Below are 17,331 nucleotides of genomic sequence, written 5' to 3' on the forward strand. Positions count from 1 at the left end.
AGACTCTTCCCTCGTCTTCCTCCTCCCTCCAGACTCTTCCCTCGTCTTCCTCCTCCCTCCAGACTCTTCCCTCGTCTTCCTCCAGACTCCTCTCTCATCCTCCCGACTACGCTCTCCCTGCAGACCTCTCCTCTGTCCCTCTCCCTCCATGTTCTTCCCTCCAAACTCCTGCGTCCTCCTCCCTCCAGACCCCTCATAGCAGTTTCTCTGACATTAGGGGTCAGTCCAGGGGGTGAAGGGGGGGGGGTACGTATACCATATACTGATGGACAATCTGCTCTATATGACAGGTGATGTGCCGATCCGCCTTGGAGTTCCCATAATGCTCTGCTTTCTGGTAATAGGAATGGGTAGAATCAATTCCCAGCCCTGCCCCATCATCAGTGGGAGGAGTGCGCTCCTGGGGACGGATGGTGGGAGTGATACATGAATCTGATGGGGTGATGGTCCAGCAGCTTTATTGGTACACACACAGGGCAGTATATCACAAGTGGATACAGGGGAGCCGCCCGAGGCGCTGGGACTCACTCTGCACCCTGGAAACCACTGGAGAATAAAGTGTCTAAGTACAGGAGTTAGTCAGGGGGCGCTGCACTGCAAGGACAGCACCGGGACAGGCACATAACCCAGGAGTGTCGGGTGAGGGCAGACATCATTCACCCTCCTCTCCGTACACAGGGAGGGGGGAGATGGAGAACCTAGAACATGGATCCCTGTTACAACGCTGCCACCAATCAGAGCGCTACAATCCTCGCCTCCTCCCCACTCCCAGATCATGACCGCTGCCACCAATCACAGATGAGATCCACGCCTCCTCCGCCCTACCAGCTCAATGCCAGGCAGAACAGTCAGAGGGAAATGTAAAGGGACATTGAAATAAAACCTACAAAACAACAGAATAAAACCCCAAACTGCCGCGAGAGCGGCCGGGGAAGCTCATCATAAATATGACTAAAGGTCTCCTTCATGTAAGATTCACGGGGCCACCATGGGCTGGTACAGCCATGGCTCCTCGCTCTGGTGCACGGCTCCTTCCCGGGAGGAGGTCACCAGGGGGCAACTTCTTGTATGGACAGGACTGTAAACCACACACACACAGGACACGGGCAGCAGGGACACGAGCGGGGGGCGGTCAGGAGCCGCGGACAGAGAAGCCCTCATCACGGATGAACTCCTCCAGTACAGACACCACGCTGCGGGCCTCCGGCATCTCCGCGTGCTCCACCTTCACGATCTGCAGGAGGAGGTCACCAGGGGGCTGCTTCTTGTATGGACAGGACTGTAAACCACACACACACAGGACATGGGCAGCGGGACACGAGCGGGGGGCGGTCAGGAGCCGCGGACAGAGAAGCCCTCCTCACGGATGAACTCCTCCAGTACAGACACCACGCTGCAGGCCTCCGGCATCTCCGCGTGCTCCACCTTCACGATCTGCAGGAGGAGGTCACCAGGGGGCAGCTTCTTGTATGGACAGGACTGTAAACCACACACACACAGGACAGGGGCAGCAGGGACACGAGCGGAGGGCGGTCAGGAGCCGCGGACAGAGAAGCCCTCCTCACGGATGAACTCCTCCAGCACCGCCACCACGCTGCGGGCCTCCGGCATCTCCGCGTGCTCCACCTTCACGATCTGCAGGAGGAGGTCACCAGGGGGCTGCTTCTTGTATGGACAGGACTGTAAACCACACACACACAGGACATGGGCAGCGGGACACGAGCGGGGGGCGGTCAGGAGCCGCGGACAGGGAAGCCCTCCTCACGGATGAACTCCTCTAGTACAGACACCACGCTGCGGGCCTCCGGCATCTCCGCGTGCTCCACCTTCACGATCTGCAGGAGGAGGTCACCAGGGGGCAGCTTCTTGTATGGACAGGACTGTAAACCACACACACACAGGACACGGGCAGCAGGGACACGAGTGGGGGGCGGTCAGGAGCCGCGGACAGAGAAGCCCTCCTCACGGATGAACTCCTCCAGCACCGCCACCACGCTGCGGGCCTCCGGCATCTCCGCGTGCTCCACCTTCACAATCTGCAGGAGGAGGTCACCAGGGGGCAGCTTCTTGTATGGACAAGACTGTAAACCACACACACACAGGACATGGGCAGCAGGGACACGAGCGGGGGGCGGTCAGGAGCCACGGACAGAGAAGCCCTCCTCGCGGATGAACTCCTCCAGCACAGACACCACGCTGCGGGCCTCCGGCATCTCCGCGTGCTCCACCTTCACGATCTGCAGGAGGAGGTCACCAGGGGGCTGCTTCTTGTATGGACAGGACTGTAAACCACACACACACAGGACATGGGCAGCGGGACACGAGCGGGGGGCGGTCAGGAGCCGCGGACAGAGAAGCCCTCCTCACGGATGAACTCCTCCAGCACCGCCACCACGCTGCGGGCCTCCGGCATCTCCGCATGCTCCACCTTCACGATCTGCAGGAGGAGGTCACCAGGGGGCTGCTTCTTGTATGGACAGGACTGTAAACCACACACACACAGGACACGGGCAGCAGGGACACGAGCGGGGGGAGGTCAGGAGCCGCGGACAGAGAAGCCCTCCTCACGGATGAACTCCTCCAGCACCGCCACCACGCTGCGGGCCTCCGGCATCTCCGCATGCTCCACCTTCACGATCTGCAGGAGGAGGTCACCAGGGGGCAGCTTCTTGTATGGACAGGACTGTAAACCACACACACACAGGACAGGGGCAGCAGGGACACGAGCGGAGGGCGGTCAGGAGCCGCGGACAGAGAAGCCCTCCTCACGGATGAACTCCTCCAGCACCGCCACCACGCTGCGGGCCTCCGGCATCTCCGCGTGCTCCACCTTCACGATCTGCAGGAGGAGGTCCCCGTTCCCACAGTTCTTCAGGAAGTTGTAACAGCGGAACAAGGCGTAATGGCTGCTCTCCGCCTGGCGAATCAGACGCTTCAGATTATTCATATCCTGAATGACCTGGGGGGGAAGAGCAGAGACCGTCACGCAATCAGAAAACTGAAGCGCACTTGCATCATCCCACCACCATGCTTTACACTGCAACTCCACTCCATTAGGATACAGCTGTGACCACTGACTAACTTAGCTGCTTGTTGTCTAAAGTCAGGTCCTGTATAATCAGCAGCTGGGACTGATGCTGTCCATCATGCTTTACACTGCAGCAGTTAGTGTAGCCAGACCTGGTGACTGATCTTTACATCACTCACCTTTAGCTTAAAATTCTCCAGTTTCTGTCGGAAAAGGAAGGGGCTTCCCCCATCGGAGGCGTTGATGAAGACCTGCATCCAGTCCTCACAGAAGCGGTTACTGACTGTAGAGAGAAGAGGAGAGCGCCCAAAATCAGAGAAGACCTCCCTGGGAACATCACGCATGGAGGAGCGGGCCCCAAATCAGAGGAGACCTTCCCAAGAACATCACACACGGAGGAGGGGGCCCAAAATCAGAGAAGACCTCCCTGGGAACATCACACATGGAGGAGGGAGCCCCGAATCAGAGGAGACCACCCCAGGAACATCACACACGGAGGAGGGGGCCCCGAATAAGAGGAGACCACCCCGGGAACATCACACACGGAGGAGGGAGCCCCGAATCAGAGGAGACCTCCCTGGAAACATCACACATGGAGGAGGGAGCCCCGAATCACAGGAGACCACCCCGGGAACATCACACACAGAGGAGGGGGGCCCCGAATAAGAGACCACCCCGGGAACATCACACAGAGGAGGGGGGCCCAGAATCAGAGGAGACCACCCCGGGAACATCACACATGGAGGAGGGGGCCCCGAATCACAGGAGACCACCCCGGGAACATCACACATGGAGGAGGGGGCCCTGAATCAGAGGAGACCACCCCGGGAACATCACACACGGAGGAGGGGGCCCCGAATCAGAGGAGACCACCCCGGGAATATCACACATGGAGGAGGGGGGCCCCAAATCAGAGGAGACCACCCCGGGAACATCACACACAGAGGAGGGGGCCCCCGAATCATAGGAGACCTTCCCGAGAACATCACAACTGAAGGAGGGGGCCCCGAATCAGAGGAGACCACCCCGGGAACATCACACACGGAGGATGGGGCCCCGAATCAGAGGAGACCACCCCGGGAACATCACACATGGAAAAGGGCCCCGAATCAGAGGAGACCACCCCGGGAACATCACACACGGAGGATGGGGCCCCGAATCAGAGGAGACCACCCCGGGAACATCACACACGGAGGATGGGGCCCCGAATCAGAGGAGACCACCACGGGAACATCACACACGGAGGATGGGGCCCCGAATCAGAGGAGACCACCCCGGGAACATCACACACGGAGGATGGGGCCCCGAATCAGAGGAGACCACCCCGGGAACATCACACATGGAAAAGGGCCCCGAATCAGAGGAGACCACCCCGGGAATATCACACACGGAGGATGGGCCCCGAATCAGAGGAGACCACCCCGGGAACATCACACACGGAGGATGGGGCCCCGAATCAGAGGAGACCACCCCGGGAACATCACACATGGAGGGGGGAGCCCCGAATCAGAGGAGACCACCCCGGGAACATCACACACAGAGGAGGGGGCCCCGAATAAGAGGAGACCTTCCCGAGAACATCACACACGCAGGAGGGGGTCCTGAATCAGAGGAGACCACCCAGGGAATATCACACACGGAGGAGGGGGCCCCGAATCAGAGGAGACCACTCCGGGAACATCACACACAGAGAAAGGGGGCCCTGAATCAGAGGAGACCTCCCTGGGAACATCACACATGGAGGAGGGGGCCCCGAACAAGAGGAGACCACCCCGGGAACATCATACACAGAGGAGGGGGCCCCGAATCAGAGGAGACCACCCCGGGAACATCTCACACAGAGGAGGGGGCCCCGAATAAGAGGAGACCTTCCCAGGAACATCACACACAGAGGAGGGGGCCCTGAATCAGAGGTGACGGCCCCCGAATAAGAGGAGACCTTCCCAGGAACATTACACACAGAGGAGGGGGGCCCCGGATCAGAGGAGACCACCCCGGGGAAGACACACACAGAGGAGGGGGGCCCCGGATCAGAGGAGACCACCCCGGGGAAGACACACACAGAGGAGGGGGGCCCCGAATCCGATGAGACCTCCCCAGGAACATAAAATACAGAGGAGGGGGACCCAAATCAGAGGAGACCTCCCCGGAACACTGTGGGGGTCATAACAAACACGAGAACACAAGATTCCATCACACCCTCGACAGTTTCAGGACCTGTCCCATAGGATAAAGCTTCATGGCGGTGGTGAGTTGGAAACATCTGGACACTACAGAGCGTCCAGCAACACACCCCAGAGGAAAAAGGGAGTGCAAACCTAAATTGGCTTATATTGAAATCATGGTAGAAAAATTTCTCGGGAGCTGCCAGTGCGTTTCCACCAGGAGTGTCCCCAGTCGGCGCGTTTCCACCAGGAGTGTCCCCAGTCGGCTCGTTTCCACCAGGATTGCTCTCAGTCGGAGCGTTTCCACCAGGAGTGCTCTCAGTCGGCGCGTTTCCACCAGGAGTGCTCTCAGTCGGCGCGTTTCCACCAGGAGTGCTCTCAGTCGGCGCGTTTCCACCAGGAGTGCTCTCAGTCGGCGCGTTTCCACCAGGAGTGCTCTCAGTCGGCGCGTTTCCACCAGGCGTGCTCTCAGTCGGCGCGTTTCCACCAGGCGTGCTCTCAGTCGGCGCATTTCCACCAGGAGTGCTCTCAGTCGGCGCGTTTCCACCAGGAGTGCTCTCAGTCAGAGCGTTTCCACCAGGAGTGCTCTCAGTCGGAGCGTTTCCACCAGGAGTGCTCTCAGTCGGAGCGTTTCCACCAGGAGTGCTCTCAGTCGGAGCGTTTCCACCAGGAGTGCTCTCAGTCGGAGCGTTTCCACCAGGAGTGCTCTCAGTCGGCGCGTTTCCACCAGGAGTGCTCTCAGTCGGCGCGTTTCCACCAGGAGTGCTCTCAGTCGGCGCGTTTCCACCAGGAGTGCTCTCAGTCGGCGCGTTTCCACCAGGAGTGCTCTCAGTCGGAGCGTTTCCACCAGGAGTGCTCTCAGTCGGAGCGTTTCCACCAGGCGTGCTCTCAGTCGGAGCGTTTCCACCAGGAGTGCTCTCAGTCGGAGCGTTTCCACCAGGAGTGCTCTCAGTCGGAGCGTTTCCACCAGGAGTGCTCTCTGTCGGAGCGTTTCCACCAGGAGTGCTCTCAGTCGGAGCGTTTCCACCAGGCGTGCTCTCAGTCGGAGCGTTTCCACCAGGCGTGCTCTCAGTCGGAGCGTTTCCACCAGGAGTGCTCTCAGTCGGAGCGTTTCCACCAGGAGTGCTCTCAGTCGGAGCGTTTCCACCAGGAGTGCTCTCAGTCGGAGCGTTTCCACCAGAAGTGCTCTCAGTCGGAGCGTTTCCACCAGGAGTGCTCTCAGTCGGAGCGTTTCCACCAGGAGTGCTCTCAGTCGGAGCGTATCCACCAGGAGTGCTCTCAGTCGGAGCGTTTCCACCAGGAGTGCTCTCAGTCGGAGCGTTTCCACCAGGAGTGCTCTCAGTCGGCGCGTTTCCACCAGGAGTGCTCTCAGTCGGAGCGTTTCCACCAGGAGTGCTCTCAGTCGGCGCGTTTCCACCTGGAGAGCTTATTGTAACTGATGAGGCTTAATCAGATGTAATGACTGACAGTCTACTCTCCTAATCTACATGTCTCACACTGGTAACGCCCCCTGCCATTAACGACAAGCTTTGGAGGCGGAGTCTCCGCTAGATCTATGCCCTGCCCATAGATCTTAACAGCTCATTTACATATAAGATAAACATGGGTTTCTCTGGAATAAGAAAATCAGACTGCAGATATCAGGGTGCCATTGCCATCAATTTCCTATGACCTGCGGGGACACAGACGGCTCAGGACGGACGATCCTACCGACTGACAGATTCCCTCTAAGGGCTGTTTACACATAGACCAAAGCAACCGATGAGCGATCTACACTAGATTGCTCAGTGCACATAGGCGGCCATGGTTCTCGGCAGCACAGGTGCTGGCGACACAGGATGATGCTCCTCTGAAAACAGTGACCAGATCATTTCACCCGACGATCGAGGGTTTTGCTTGGTCATCAGGTGATCGGTCGCCTATTTACATGGTAAGATAATTATGAAATGCGTTTTTACGGATGCTCGTTCACGATAATCTCGCAGTGTGAACGCCCCCTTTTGAGCTCTGTGCACCCAAACTTCCTCAGTAGACCTCTCAGCAATGATGAGGAGGAAAACGGGGGTAACCTGATCCCAGGTCCACACAACCCTAGGCCGGTTCTGGCCTCACATACATCCTGTGGACCTCAGCGGGTGCGGCCGCTCCAGATCATCTTCCCGCCCTCTTGCCTCTGGTGGTCCTCCTAACGTGGAGTAGAAGGAAGAGGCCAAGTCAAACCAGGGCTCTCCTTCAACCAGGAGAGCACCACAACCATCTCCAGGTACTCCCTCAGGGGAATGGATCCCTGGACCTGTGTCCTGGATGCAGACACCGGTCTCTGCCGGAGATAGCAGGCGTTCACATCCCAGGACTTCTGACTTACCAGACACGGCTGATGTTGGATCCATGATGTCCTGAGGCCTGGCCAAGAGACACTGGGTCTCTAAAGAAGTTAATGTCGCCATTACCCTCATTACTTGGACATTTCTTCCTTCTTATTTTCGCACCGGGTAGAAGAGTTCTAGCTTACTTACAAAGTTGGGTAGCTTTGGCTTTCTCTATCTGGACGCTTCCCCCAACTTCTGTCTATCCTTTCCCCAGTCGATTTCCGACCTTGTGGAAAATAATTTAATTCTGTGTCGCTCAATCCCTCCATTCTCCTTCTTTTTCCTCCTATCTCGCACCTTGTCCTTCATTTCTTTCTCCCCTTTGTCTTTTTGTTTATTCCCTCCTCACTGATGCCTCCAACAACCTCAATGTAGAGGGCAGGGCAGTCCGTCCTGAGAAATGCTCCACGGTCCTCAAAAAACTTTGATGTCTTCACTCTCTGGTCGCGTTCAGACATGACCCAGTCTCTTTGGTGGCAGGGACAGCCCACCGAGCGAGGCGGGGACAGCCCACAGAGCGAGGCGGGGACAGCCCACCGAGCGAGGCGGGGAGAGGCCACCGAGCGAGGCGGGGACAGCCCACAGAGCGAGGCGGGGACAGCCCACAGAGCGAGGCAGGGACAGCCCACAGAGCGAGGCGGGGACAGCCCACAGAGCGAGGCGGGGACAGCCCACAGAGCGAGGCGGGGACAGCCCACCGAGCGAGGCGGGGAGAGGCCACCGAGCGAGGCAGGGACAGCCCACCGAGCGAGGCAGGGACAGCCCACCGAGCGAGGTCGGGACAGCCCACCGAGCGAGGCAGGGACAGCCCACCGAGCGAGGCAGGGACAGCCCACCGAGCGAGGCAGGGACAGCCCACCGAGCGAGGCAGGGACAGCCCACCGAGCGAGGCAGGGACAGCCCACCGAGCGAGGCAGGGACAGCCCACCGAGCGAGGCAGGGACAGCCCACCGAGCAAGGCAGGGACAGCCCACCGAGCAAGGCAGGGACAGCCCACCGAGCAAGGCAGGGACAGCCCCCCGAGCAGACAGGGACAGCCCCTCCCTGATTCACAGAGTCCTGCTTTGATGGAGAGGGACGATTTCTGAGAAGCTACACTGACATTTTCACTAGCCCACCTATATCTAGTAAGCGTTTAGCTCCCACCGCCATGGTCTGATACGTACTGACCCTGCGGGCCGTCTTCCCGGCACAGAGGCGAGATAACAGCACGGGAGTACAGGGCGTTGTACCTGCTGCCCACACTCGGCCCGTGCTTCTTCTACCCGCTGACGCTGAGGGCATTAGCTGGAGTGGGGGCTTCTGACCACATGGATAACGGCTTGTAAAAAAAATTTACCCTTTAAAAATGAACCTTTATTCTAAATGTTAAAATCTTTCCCACAAAAAAACAAACAAAAACGTGATACAGAGAGGGTGTTCAATACAAATATATATACACGGATAACCACCGTAAAGAGTGGAAATCCACTATGCCTAAAATAATAAACCCATGCCCTGAAAAAGGGTGGCCCAGCCTAGCTGCGGAGGTTGGCGCCGTACATCATACGTGAGTGGCGGCCCCGCTCAGCGACGACTCACCATCCCAGAAGTAACGTCTACTCATCTGGATCCCCAGCTGCTCGACGCGTTTCATCTCAGGGGGACGCAGCCTGCCTTCCACCATCCGTTTTTTTAATGGGCGGTATGTCCTCCTTATTGGCATCCAGAGGCTCCGCGGCACAGACCATGCTCTCCGGGAAGGACGGGGCCTGAAACTTCTCGGCCCTTTGACCCATTAAAGGTCTCTCCTCAATGAAATGGTCTCGATGAACCCCTAAACCAAGGGGGAAACGCGTCAGGGCAAGGGATCTGACAGTTTAATGTCAAGACGTTACCTCCTGGGTCTACCTTTATTCTATGTGGTTGACCAATAGGGTGATAGCATTTTGGGATTTTTGATTAGTCCATTAAGATTACCCATGGTGACATCTTGGTGGTGGCCTGGAGATTGGGCATGTGACTGAAGGGTATATAAATTGAGGATGATATACCCGCTATCTTGGGTATATAATTACACAGCTTACATAGACGTCTTCTGGTTCTCTATAACCCAAACCAATCTCCTATCAGTGCTGGAGCGTACACATTCATAGACCTCTCAAGGACTCACAGATCCCCCCTGAGGACCGGCCTACCCCTTATCTCCAGAGGAGACCTCGAATCCTTCTATTAGCACGAGACCTCCACCTCGTCCAGATCCGAGAGACTGATTCCAGCTTATGCACTAGGTGGTAGCGCATCCGGGATATTCCCACCATGGACCACGACCCTACACCGCAGTCCGGCCCCATAATATCAGAGTATTGGAGAGTGTGCAGGACGGCGACCCCCGGAGGAGCCGGCGTTATTCCTCCTCCAGTAAGCACCACTCAATGCCGCACCATTCACTTCATGGGGTCATGGCCTGGACCCCCGAGTTATGGAAATTCCCCCACACTGTTCTGGGATCAGATTCTCTCTCTCATCCACTTCTCCCGTCTCGGCACCCTTCCCTCATTCACACATATGCCCATTTCTTATAGGTGGGGGGTACGTATCCCCTTCGTGGTTTCCTGACTGTGGAGAACCCGCCATCGCCCTGGTCCCTTCTCGGTGGGATAGTCTTTCATCATGCCGCCATCTCCATTGTATGTAGTGAAGAGATGCACCTGGGCGGTTTTATTCTGTGCACCAGAGAGGTCACGTCGTGCATCCGACATGTCAGACTTTACATCTCTCACATGTAAGGACATATATTGTGTAAGTGCTACTGCGGAAATGGCGGCTTCATCTTCAGCTCCTGACCAGCGCGGCTGCAGACGGCTAAATGTTAGTGCTCTACATTTGTGCCCATTGGCCACATTGCTCTTGCCCGCATTTATACGACCCGCGGTGGAGGACCGGCTACACTACGCGCAATGGTTGGGGATCAGGCTGCCTGTAGAACAGTGTTCAGACACATCTACCATCTGACCTCACTATAGTTTAGGGAATTATCCGAGGGTACCCGGGGGAAGAGCCGCCGACCGAGGACGCTGCCGGGGGAAGAGCCGCCGACCGAGGACGCCCCCGGGGGAAGAGCCGCCGACCGAGGACGTCCCCGGGGGAAGAGCCGCCGACCGAGGACGCCCCCGGGGGAAGAGCCGCTAACCGAGGACGCCCCCGGGGGAAGAGCCGCCGACCGAGGATGCTCCCGGGGGAAGAGCCGCCGACCGAGGACGCTCCCGGGGGAAGAGCAGCCGACAGAGGACGCTCCCGGGGGAAGAGCCGCCGACAGAGGACGCTCCCGGGGGAAGAGCCGCCGACAGAGGACGCTCCCGGGGGAAGAGCCGCCAACCAAGGACGCCACCGGGGGAAGAGCCGCCGACCGAGGACGCTCCCGGGGGAAGAGCCGCCGACAGAGGACGCTCCCGGGGGGAAGAGCCGCCGACCGAGGACGCTCCCGGGGGAAGAGCTGCCGACCGAGGAGGCCCCCGGGGGGAAGCGCGCCGACCGAGGAAGCTCCCGGGGGAAGAGCCGCCGACCGAGGACGCTCCCGGGGGGGGAGAGCCGCCGACCGAGGACGCTCCCGGGGGGGGAGAGCCGCCGACCGAGGATGCTCCCGGGGGGGAGAGCCGCCGACCGAGGACGCTCCCGGGGGAAGAGCCGCCGACCGAGGACGCTCCCGGGGGAAGAGCCGCCAACCAAGGACGCCACCGGGGGAAGAGCCGCCGACCGAGGACGCTCCCGGGGGAAGAGCCGCCGACAGAGGACGCTCCCGGGGGGAAGAGCCGCCGACCGAGGACGCTCCCGGGGGAAGAGCGCCGACCGAGGAGGCCCCCGGGGGGAAGCGCGCCGACCGAGGAAGCCCCCGGGGGAAGAGCCGCCGACCGAGGACGCTCCCGGGGGGGGAGAGCCGCCGACCGAGGACGCTCCTGGGGGGGAGAGCCGCCGACCGAGGACGCTCCCGGGGGAAGAGCCGCCGACTGAGGACGCTCCCGGAGGAAGAGCCGCCGACCGAGGACGCTCCCGGGGGGAAGAGCCGCCGACCGAGGACGCTCCCGGGGGGAAGAGCCGCCGACCGAGGACGCTCCCGGGGGAAGAGCCGCCGACCGAGGACGCTCCCGGGGGAAGAGCCGCTAACCGAGGACGCTCCCGGGGGGGAAGAGCCGCTAACCGAGGACGCTCCCGGGGGGGAAGAGCCGCCGACCGAGGACGCTCCCGGGGGAAGAGCCGCCAACCGAGGACGCTCCCGGGGGAAGAGCCGCCGACCGAGGACGCTCCCGGGGGAAGAGCCGCCGACCGAGGACGCTCCCGGCGGAAGCGCGTCGACCACTACTGGGAAGTTTTTCTATTATGTTTTTACAATGAGCCAATAAATTTGGGTTTTAACCGATTTCTTCCTCCTGGATGAGTTGCTGGACACTCTGCACATCATGCACAGGATCAGTGGAAGCAACACAGAGCCACAGCCGCACATGGTGCAGAGAAGATGCTGCAGAGTGAGGCAGTGCCAGAAACAGAAGGGTTAATAGTTTATTTTTTCAATTAATGAAATGCTGAAGATCGTCATTATTAATGAGGAGTCCTGGGGGTGATGACCCGGCCCCGGAGCCCTGATCTCCCATCATCCCGTCTGTCTGGGATCACATGAAGAGACAGAAGGATCCGCACAAGCCTCAAACACAGAAGATCTGGGGTCAGGTCTCCAAGATGTTTGGCACAACCTGCTGCTGAGATCCTCCATAACCTGTAGGAGAAGAAGTGATGGAGGCGACCGGGCAGTCACCAGATACTGATGACGGAGGCATCGGGCCGTCACCAGATACTGATGACGGAGGCGACGGGCAGTCACCAGATACTAATGACGGAGGGAACAGGCGGTCACCACATACTGATGATGGAGGGGACGGGCGGTCACCAGATACTGATGACGGAGGGGACGGGCGGTCACCACATACTGATGACGGAGGGGACGGGCGGTCACCAGATACTGATGACGGAGGGGACGGGCGGTCACCAGATACTGATGACGGAGGTGACGGGCGGTCACCAGATACTGATGACGGAGGTGACGGGCGGTCACCAGATACTGATGACGGAGGTGACTGGCGGTCACCAGATACTGATTACGGAGGTGACTGGCGGTCACCAGATACTGATTACGGAGGTGACTGGCGGTCACCAGATACTGATGACGGAGAGGACGGGCGGTCACCAGATACTGATAATGGAGGCGACGGGCAGTCACCAGATACTGATGACGGAGGTGACTGGCGGTCACCAGATACTGAAGACGGAGGTGACTGGCGGTCACCAGATACTGATAATGGAGAGGACGGGCGGTCACCAGATACTGATAATGGAGGCAACGGGCAGTCACCAGATACTGATGACGGAGGTGACTGGTGGTCACCAGATACTGATGACGGAGAGGACGGTCGGTCACCAGATACTGATGACGGAGAGGACGGGCGGTCACCAGATACTGATGACGGAGAGGACGGGCGGTCACCAGATACTGAAGATGGAGGCGACGGGCGGTCACCAGATACTGATGACGGAGAGGACGGGCGGTCACCAGATACTGATAATGGAGGCGACGGGCAGTCACCAGATACTGATGACGGAGAGGACGGGCGGTCACCAGATACTGATGACGGAGAGGACGGGCGGTCACCAGATACTGATGATGGAGAGGACGGGCGGTCACCAGATACTGATGACGGAGAGGACGGTCGGTCACCAGATACTGATGACGGAGAGGACGGTCGGTCACCAGATATTGAAGATGGAGGCGACGGGCAGTCACCAGATACTGATGATGGAGGCGACGAGCAGTCACCAGATACTGATGACGGAGAGGACGGTCGGTCACCAGATACTGAAGATTTACATTTCTCTTTTCTTCGTATCTTGCTCATTGATAATTATCTATTAAGCCTTCTGTTCCTGGAAGCTTCTTATTCGCAGTGTTTATTCTGCCCCCACCTGAGACCACTGCCCGGCGCTGTTATGCCTTTGCCCCTCTCCTGCCCTCAGGAGGAGCAGTAGTGGTGGGGATAGTAGTGGTGATGGTGGTAGTAGTCCTCCTCTACAATCCCTTGGTCTCACCTGCACTGACCAGCTCTGGCTGACCATCCTTGAAGTCCACGGTGACAGACCGTTGCTGGCATTCAGTCATAGCGATGCACAGGGACGTCATGGTGCCCTCCTGCACTAATCCCTGCAGACCGGCCGAGCTCAGGAACCTGCAGCAGAGGAGGAGGGGCAGTGAGGACCCGTCCGGCAGGGAGGACCCGTTGGGATGAAGGGGCCGGTCGGGCAGGGAGGACTCGGACGGGCAGGTCGGGCAGTGAGAGACACGTCCGGCAGGGAGGGGCCAGTCCGGCAGGGAGGGGCCAGTCCGGCAGGGAGGGGCCAGTCCGGCAGGGAGGACCCGTCGGGCAGGGAGGGGCCCGACGGGCAGGGAGGGGCCCGACGGGCAGGGAGGGATGTGCAGCTGCCACTTACCTGCCGATGTCGTTCTGCGTCCGCTCCGTGGCGTTAACCACATCCACCGGAGTGTAACTCAGCGCCTGGGGGGAGGGTAACACACACGGTGAGCAGCGGTCTGCCAGGAGGGGGCACACTACACACAAGCAGGCCACAGTGCGGGGATGGACCTGGTGTACACAGGGTTACACAGCCGCCTCTCGCTGCAGGGGAACTATAGGATGACCACCAGCCAATGACCGGGGGCTCCAGGGGCCGCAAGAGAAGCAATATCTACACACGTCCTAGTCATCCCACCCCGAACATCACACACGTCTCGTATCATCTCACCGCATGCAGCAGGTAGGCCAGCTTCTCCCGGAAGAGGGTCACCACCCGGTGGATGGGCAGCACCGAGGCCTCGAACCAGCAGCCAAGATGTGACCGGACCTCCGACTCCAGGGCTCCCACCTAAAGAGAAGAGACAAAACGTAAAGGAACTGGATCCAGAGACAGCGGATCAGGCGGAATCATTACAGTGGCATGTAAACGTTTGGGCACTCCTGCCATGGGGTCTTCTAAGCAGCTGACAATGGTGGAGGCCATAAAGCGGGAGAAGCTATAAGATGATAGCAAAACGTTTTCAAGTTGCCCTTTCCTCTGTTCAAAATGTAATTAAGAAATGGTAGAGTGGAGGTCAAGGTAAGGTCTGGAAGACCAAGCAAAATTTCAGTGAGAGCTGCTCGTAGGATTGCTAGAGCGGCAAATCAGAACCCCCTTCAGAAAGATTTAGTAGACTCTGGAGTTCAGAGACACCTGCACAAACATGGCCTTCATGGAAGAGGCATCAGAAGAAAACCTCTCCTGCATCCTCACCATGAAATTCAACATCAGAATTATGCAAAAGAACATCTAAACAAGCCTGATGCATTGTGGAAACAAGTCCTGTGGACCGATGCGGTAAAATAGACTTCTGTGGTCACAATGATCAAAGGTATGGAGAAAAGAGCACAGAATGTTAGGAGAAGAACACCCCGCCAACCATTAAGCATGGGGGTGGATCAATCATGCTTTGGGGTTGTGTTGCAGCCAATGGCACGGGGAACAATTGACAGGTAGAGGGAAGAATTTCAACAAATTCTTGATCCAAACCTAACACCATCTGTAAAAAAGCTGAAGGTGAAAAGAGGATTCTACAAATGGATAATGATCATTAGTATTAGGTATTTTGACCAGGGGTGCACAAACTTTTACACGCCACTGTATAAGGATCCAGAGACACCAGAACCGGATGAGACCGGACCTTACAATGTAGGGGATCAGTTATTAGAATAGGAATATTTGGGTCTTGTTCTTACCTGAGGCTCTAGTTTGCTCTTCAGACTTTCCACGTGACCGTCCAGCTCTAGTCTGAAGGTGACATCTTAAGGAAACACAGGAGGTGATGACACCGATGCTACCACCGCACTGACAGAGTCCCCGCCACCCTGACGGCAGCCGATCCCCAGAACTGACAGTAGCCGCCCCCCAAACTGGCCACAGCCCCCCACACACACACTGGCGCCATGACTGGCAGCAGTTGCCCTAGTCATCAGCCTATTGGTGCAGGAAGCGGCGACTCTCGCCCTCCATCCTCGGCACAATCCTGATAAGGGGAGGGGGCACCTGGTGACACCAGAAGCTGCCGGGTGCAGTAGGAGGATGAGGTGACCGCACCCCACATTCTGTACCACTATATGGATGGCATTTCTCACATTGTGTCCCAAAGCTGAGACCTTCCCGCACCCCCTGCTTACTCAGGGTCTGCAGAGCTTTAGTGTAAGATATAGCATATACACAGGGGATCAGGCAGGGCGATGTAGGGGAGACCCTGGGGTAACATGGTGGAGGCATATGTGGGGTCCCATCTTATTGCGAGGGCCCGGAGCTGATCATGGTCACTGCACCACTGTCCTGACATATGAGAACACCGGGCACAGACTGATGAAGGATATAGGTCCAGGCCTTTCTCGCTGCTCCCCAGGAAGCAGACGATGTGCTCGGGGTCGGGGGGCGTAGGCTCGGGGTGGTCTTCTGGTTTACCTTGTATCAGACAGTAATAACAGCCCAGTGTGAATTCAGGAGGCCTGGAGAGAGGAAGAGCAGAGACATCAGGGACCCGGTAATCTGGATAGGGTAAGCTCGAGAGGTCACCAGACGGGTCACCAGTACGCCGGCAATGCTCCACCAGTCTAATGCCGACAGCCCAATGCCAAGGGTACTCCACCAGTCTAATGCCGACAGCCCAACGCCAAGGGTACTCCACCAGTCTAATGCCAACAGTCCAACGCCAAGGGTACTCCACCAGTCTAAAGCCGACAGTCCAACGCCAAGGGTACTCCACCAGTCTAATGCCGACAGCCCAACGCCAAGAGTACTCCACCAGTCTAATGCCAATAGCACAACGCCAAGGGTACTCCACCAGTCTAAAGCCGACAGTCCAACGACGATGCCAGCACAACGTCGCCCATCCGCACAGACACACTGTGGACACTGGACATCCCCCCCATATACAGAGCGTGAGGTGAGGGCTCTGCTGCACTGCATCACACATCCAAGGAGTGGGGGACAGACGGGATAAAGCACCCATGTACATGCGGAGCGCCCCCGTGTGTAGGGGAAAGGTGGCAGCGCTCTCCCAGTGCTGCCCTCTGCACATGCGGAGCGCCCCCGTGTGTAGGGGGATGGTGGCACATCTCCCCCGTTGGTGCTCGCGGCAGCTGAGGGGCTGCTCCCCCTTGACAGCTGCACTGTGCAGACTTTCAGTTATCACAGCAAGTGACATCAGTAATAACCCCGACACAGACGCCAGGTGTCATCATCAGCTTCTCTGCTCATTCAGGACCCTGTGGCTCCAGCTCCGCTCCACTGCACTATACATTGGGGGTAGACCGAGACCACCCTCTGTCTCTCCACCATGCTCTACACTTATCTAACACCTGGAGCGCACCATTAGTGCGGTGACTGCAGGGGGGGACGCTACGTCATCAGCCACTTACCCCAGATCCACAGACGCCACGTTGCCCATCCCTTCAAACAAGGCTCCGCGGGACAAGCGCCTGGCGATGAAGCTCCGCAGTTCAGGCTCAGCCTCAGCAGAGAGGTTTGTATCCAGCAGAGACAGGCTGTGCAGAGATACAGCAGAGAAGTCAGCACAGAGAGACACAGCAGAGAAAACCAGAGGCGTCAGCACAGACAAACGACGCAGAAACGGCAAGCACGCTGGCCCGGGCACGTCGGCCCCCGCGCACACAGC

General features: G+C 58.4%; 1 protein-coding gene across 1 annotated transcript in view; it reads right to left on the bottom strand.

Moving 5' to 3' along the window:
- Positions 1-441: 441 nt before the first annotated feature.
- The window catches only part of CUNH17orf75 (chromosome unknown C17orf75 homolog), a 34,918-nt gene continuing 18,028 nt past the window's right edge, over positions 442-17,331 (bottom strand). Inside the window, exons 3-10 of the mRNA XM_073660336.1 lie at positions 17,075-17,200; positions 16,031-16,162; positions 15,395-15,452; positions 14,388-14,507; positions 14,076-14,140; positions 13,677-13,813; positions 3,208-3,311; positions 442-2,959 (exon numbers count right to left, since the gene is read on the bottom strand). Coding sequence (XP_073516437.1) covers positions 2,738-2,959; positions 3,208-3,311; positions 13,677-13,813; positions 14,076-14,140; positions 14,388-14,507; positions 15,395-15,452; positions 16,031-16,162; positions 17,075-17,200 — 964 coding nt within the window. The 3' untranslated portion in view covers positions 442-2,737. The remainder of the gene's footprint in view (positions 2,960-3,207; positions 3,312-13,676; positions 13,814-14,075; positions 14,141-14,387; positions 14,508-15,394; positions 15,453-16,030; positions 16,163-17,074; positions 17,201-17,331) is intronic.

This window comes from Phyllobates terribilis, unplaced genomic scaffold, assembly GCF_046119375.1.
Source record: "Phyllobates terribilis strain yellow unplaced genomic scaffold, ASM4611937v1 Scaffold_25__1_contigs__length_18738178, whole genome shotgun sequence".
Classification (NCBI taxonomy): Eukaryota; Metazoa; Chordata; class Amphibia; order Anura; family Dendrobatidae; genus Phyllobates; species Phyllobates terribilis.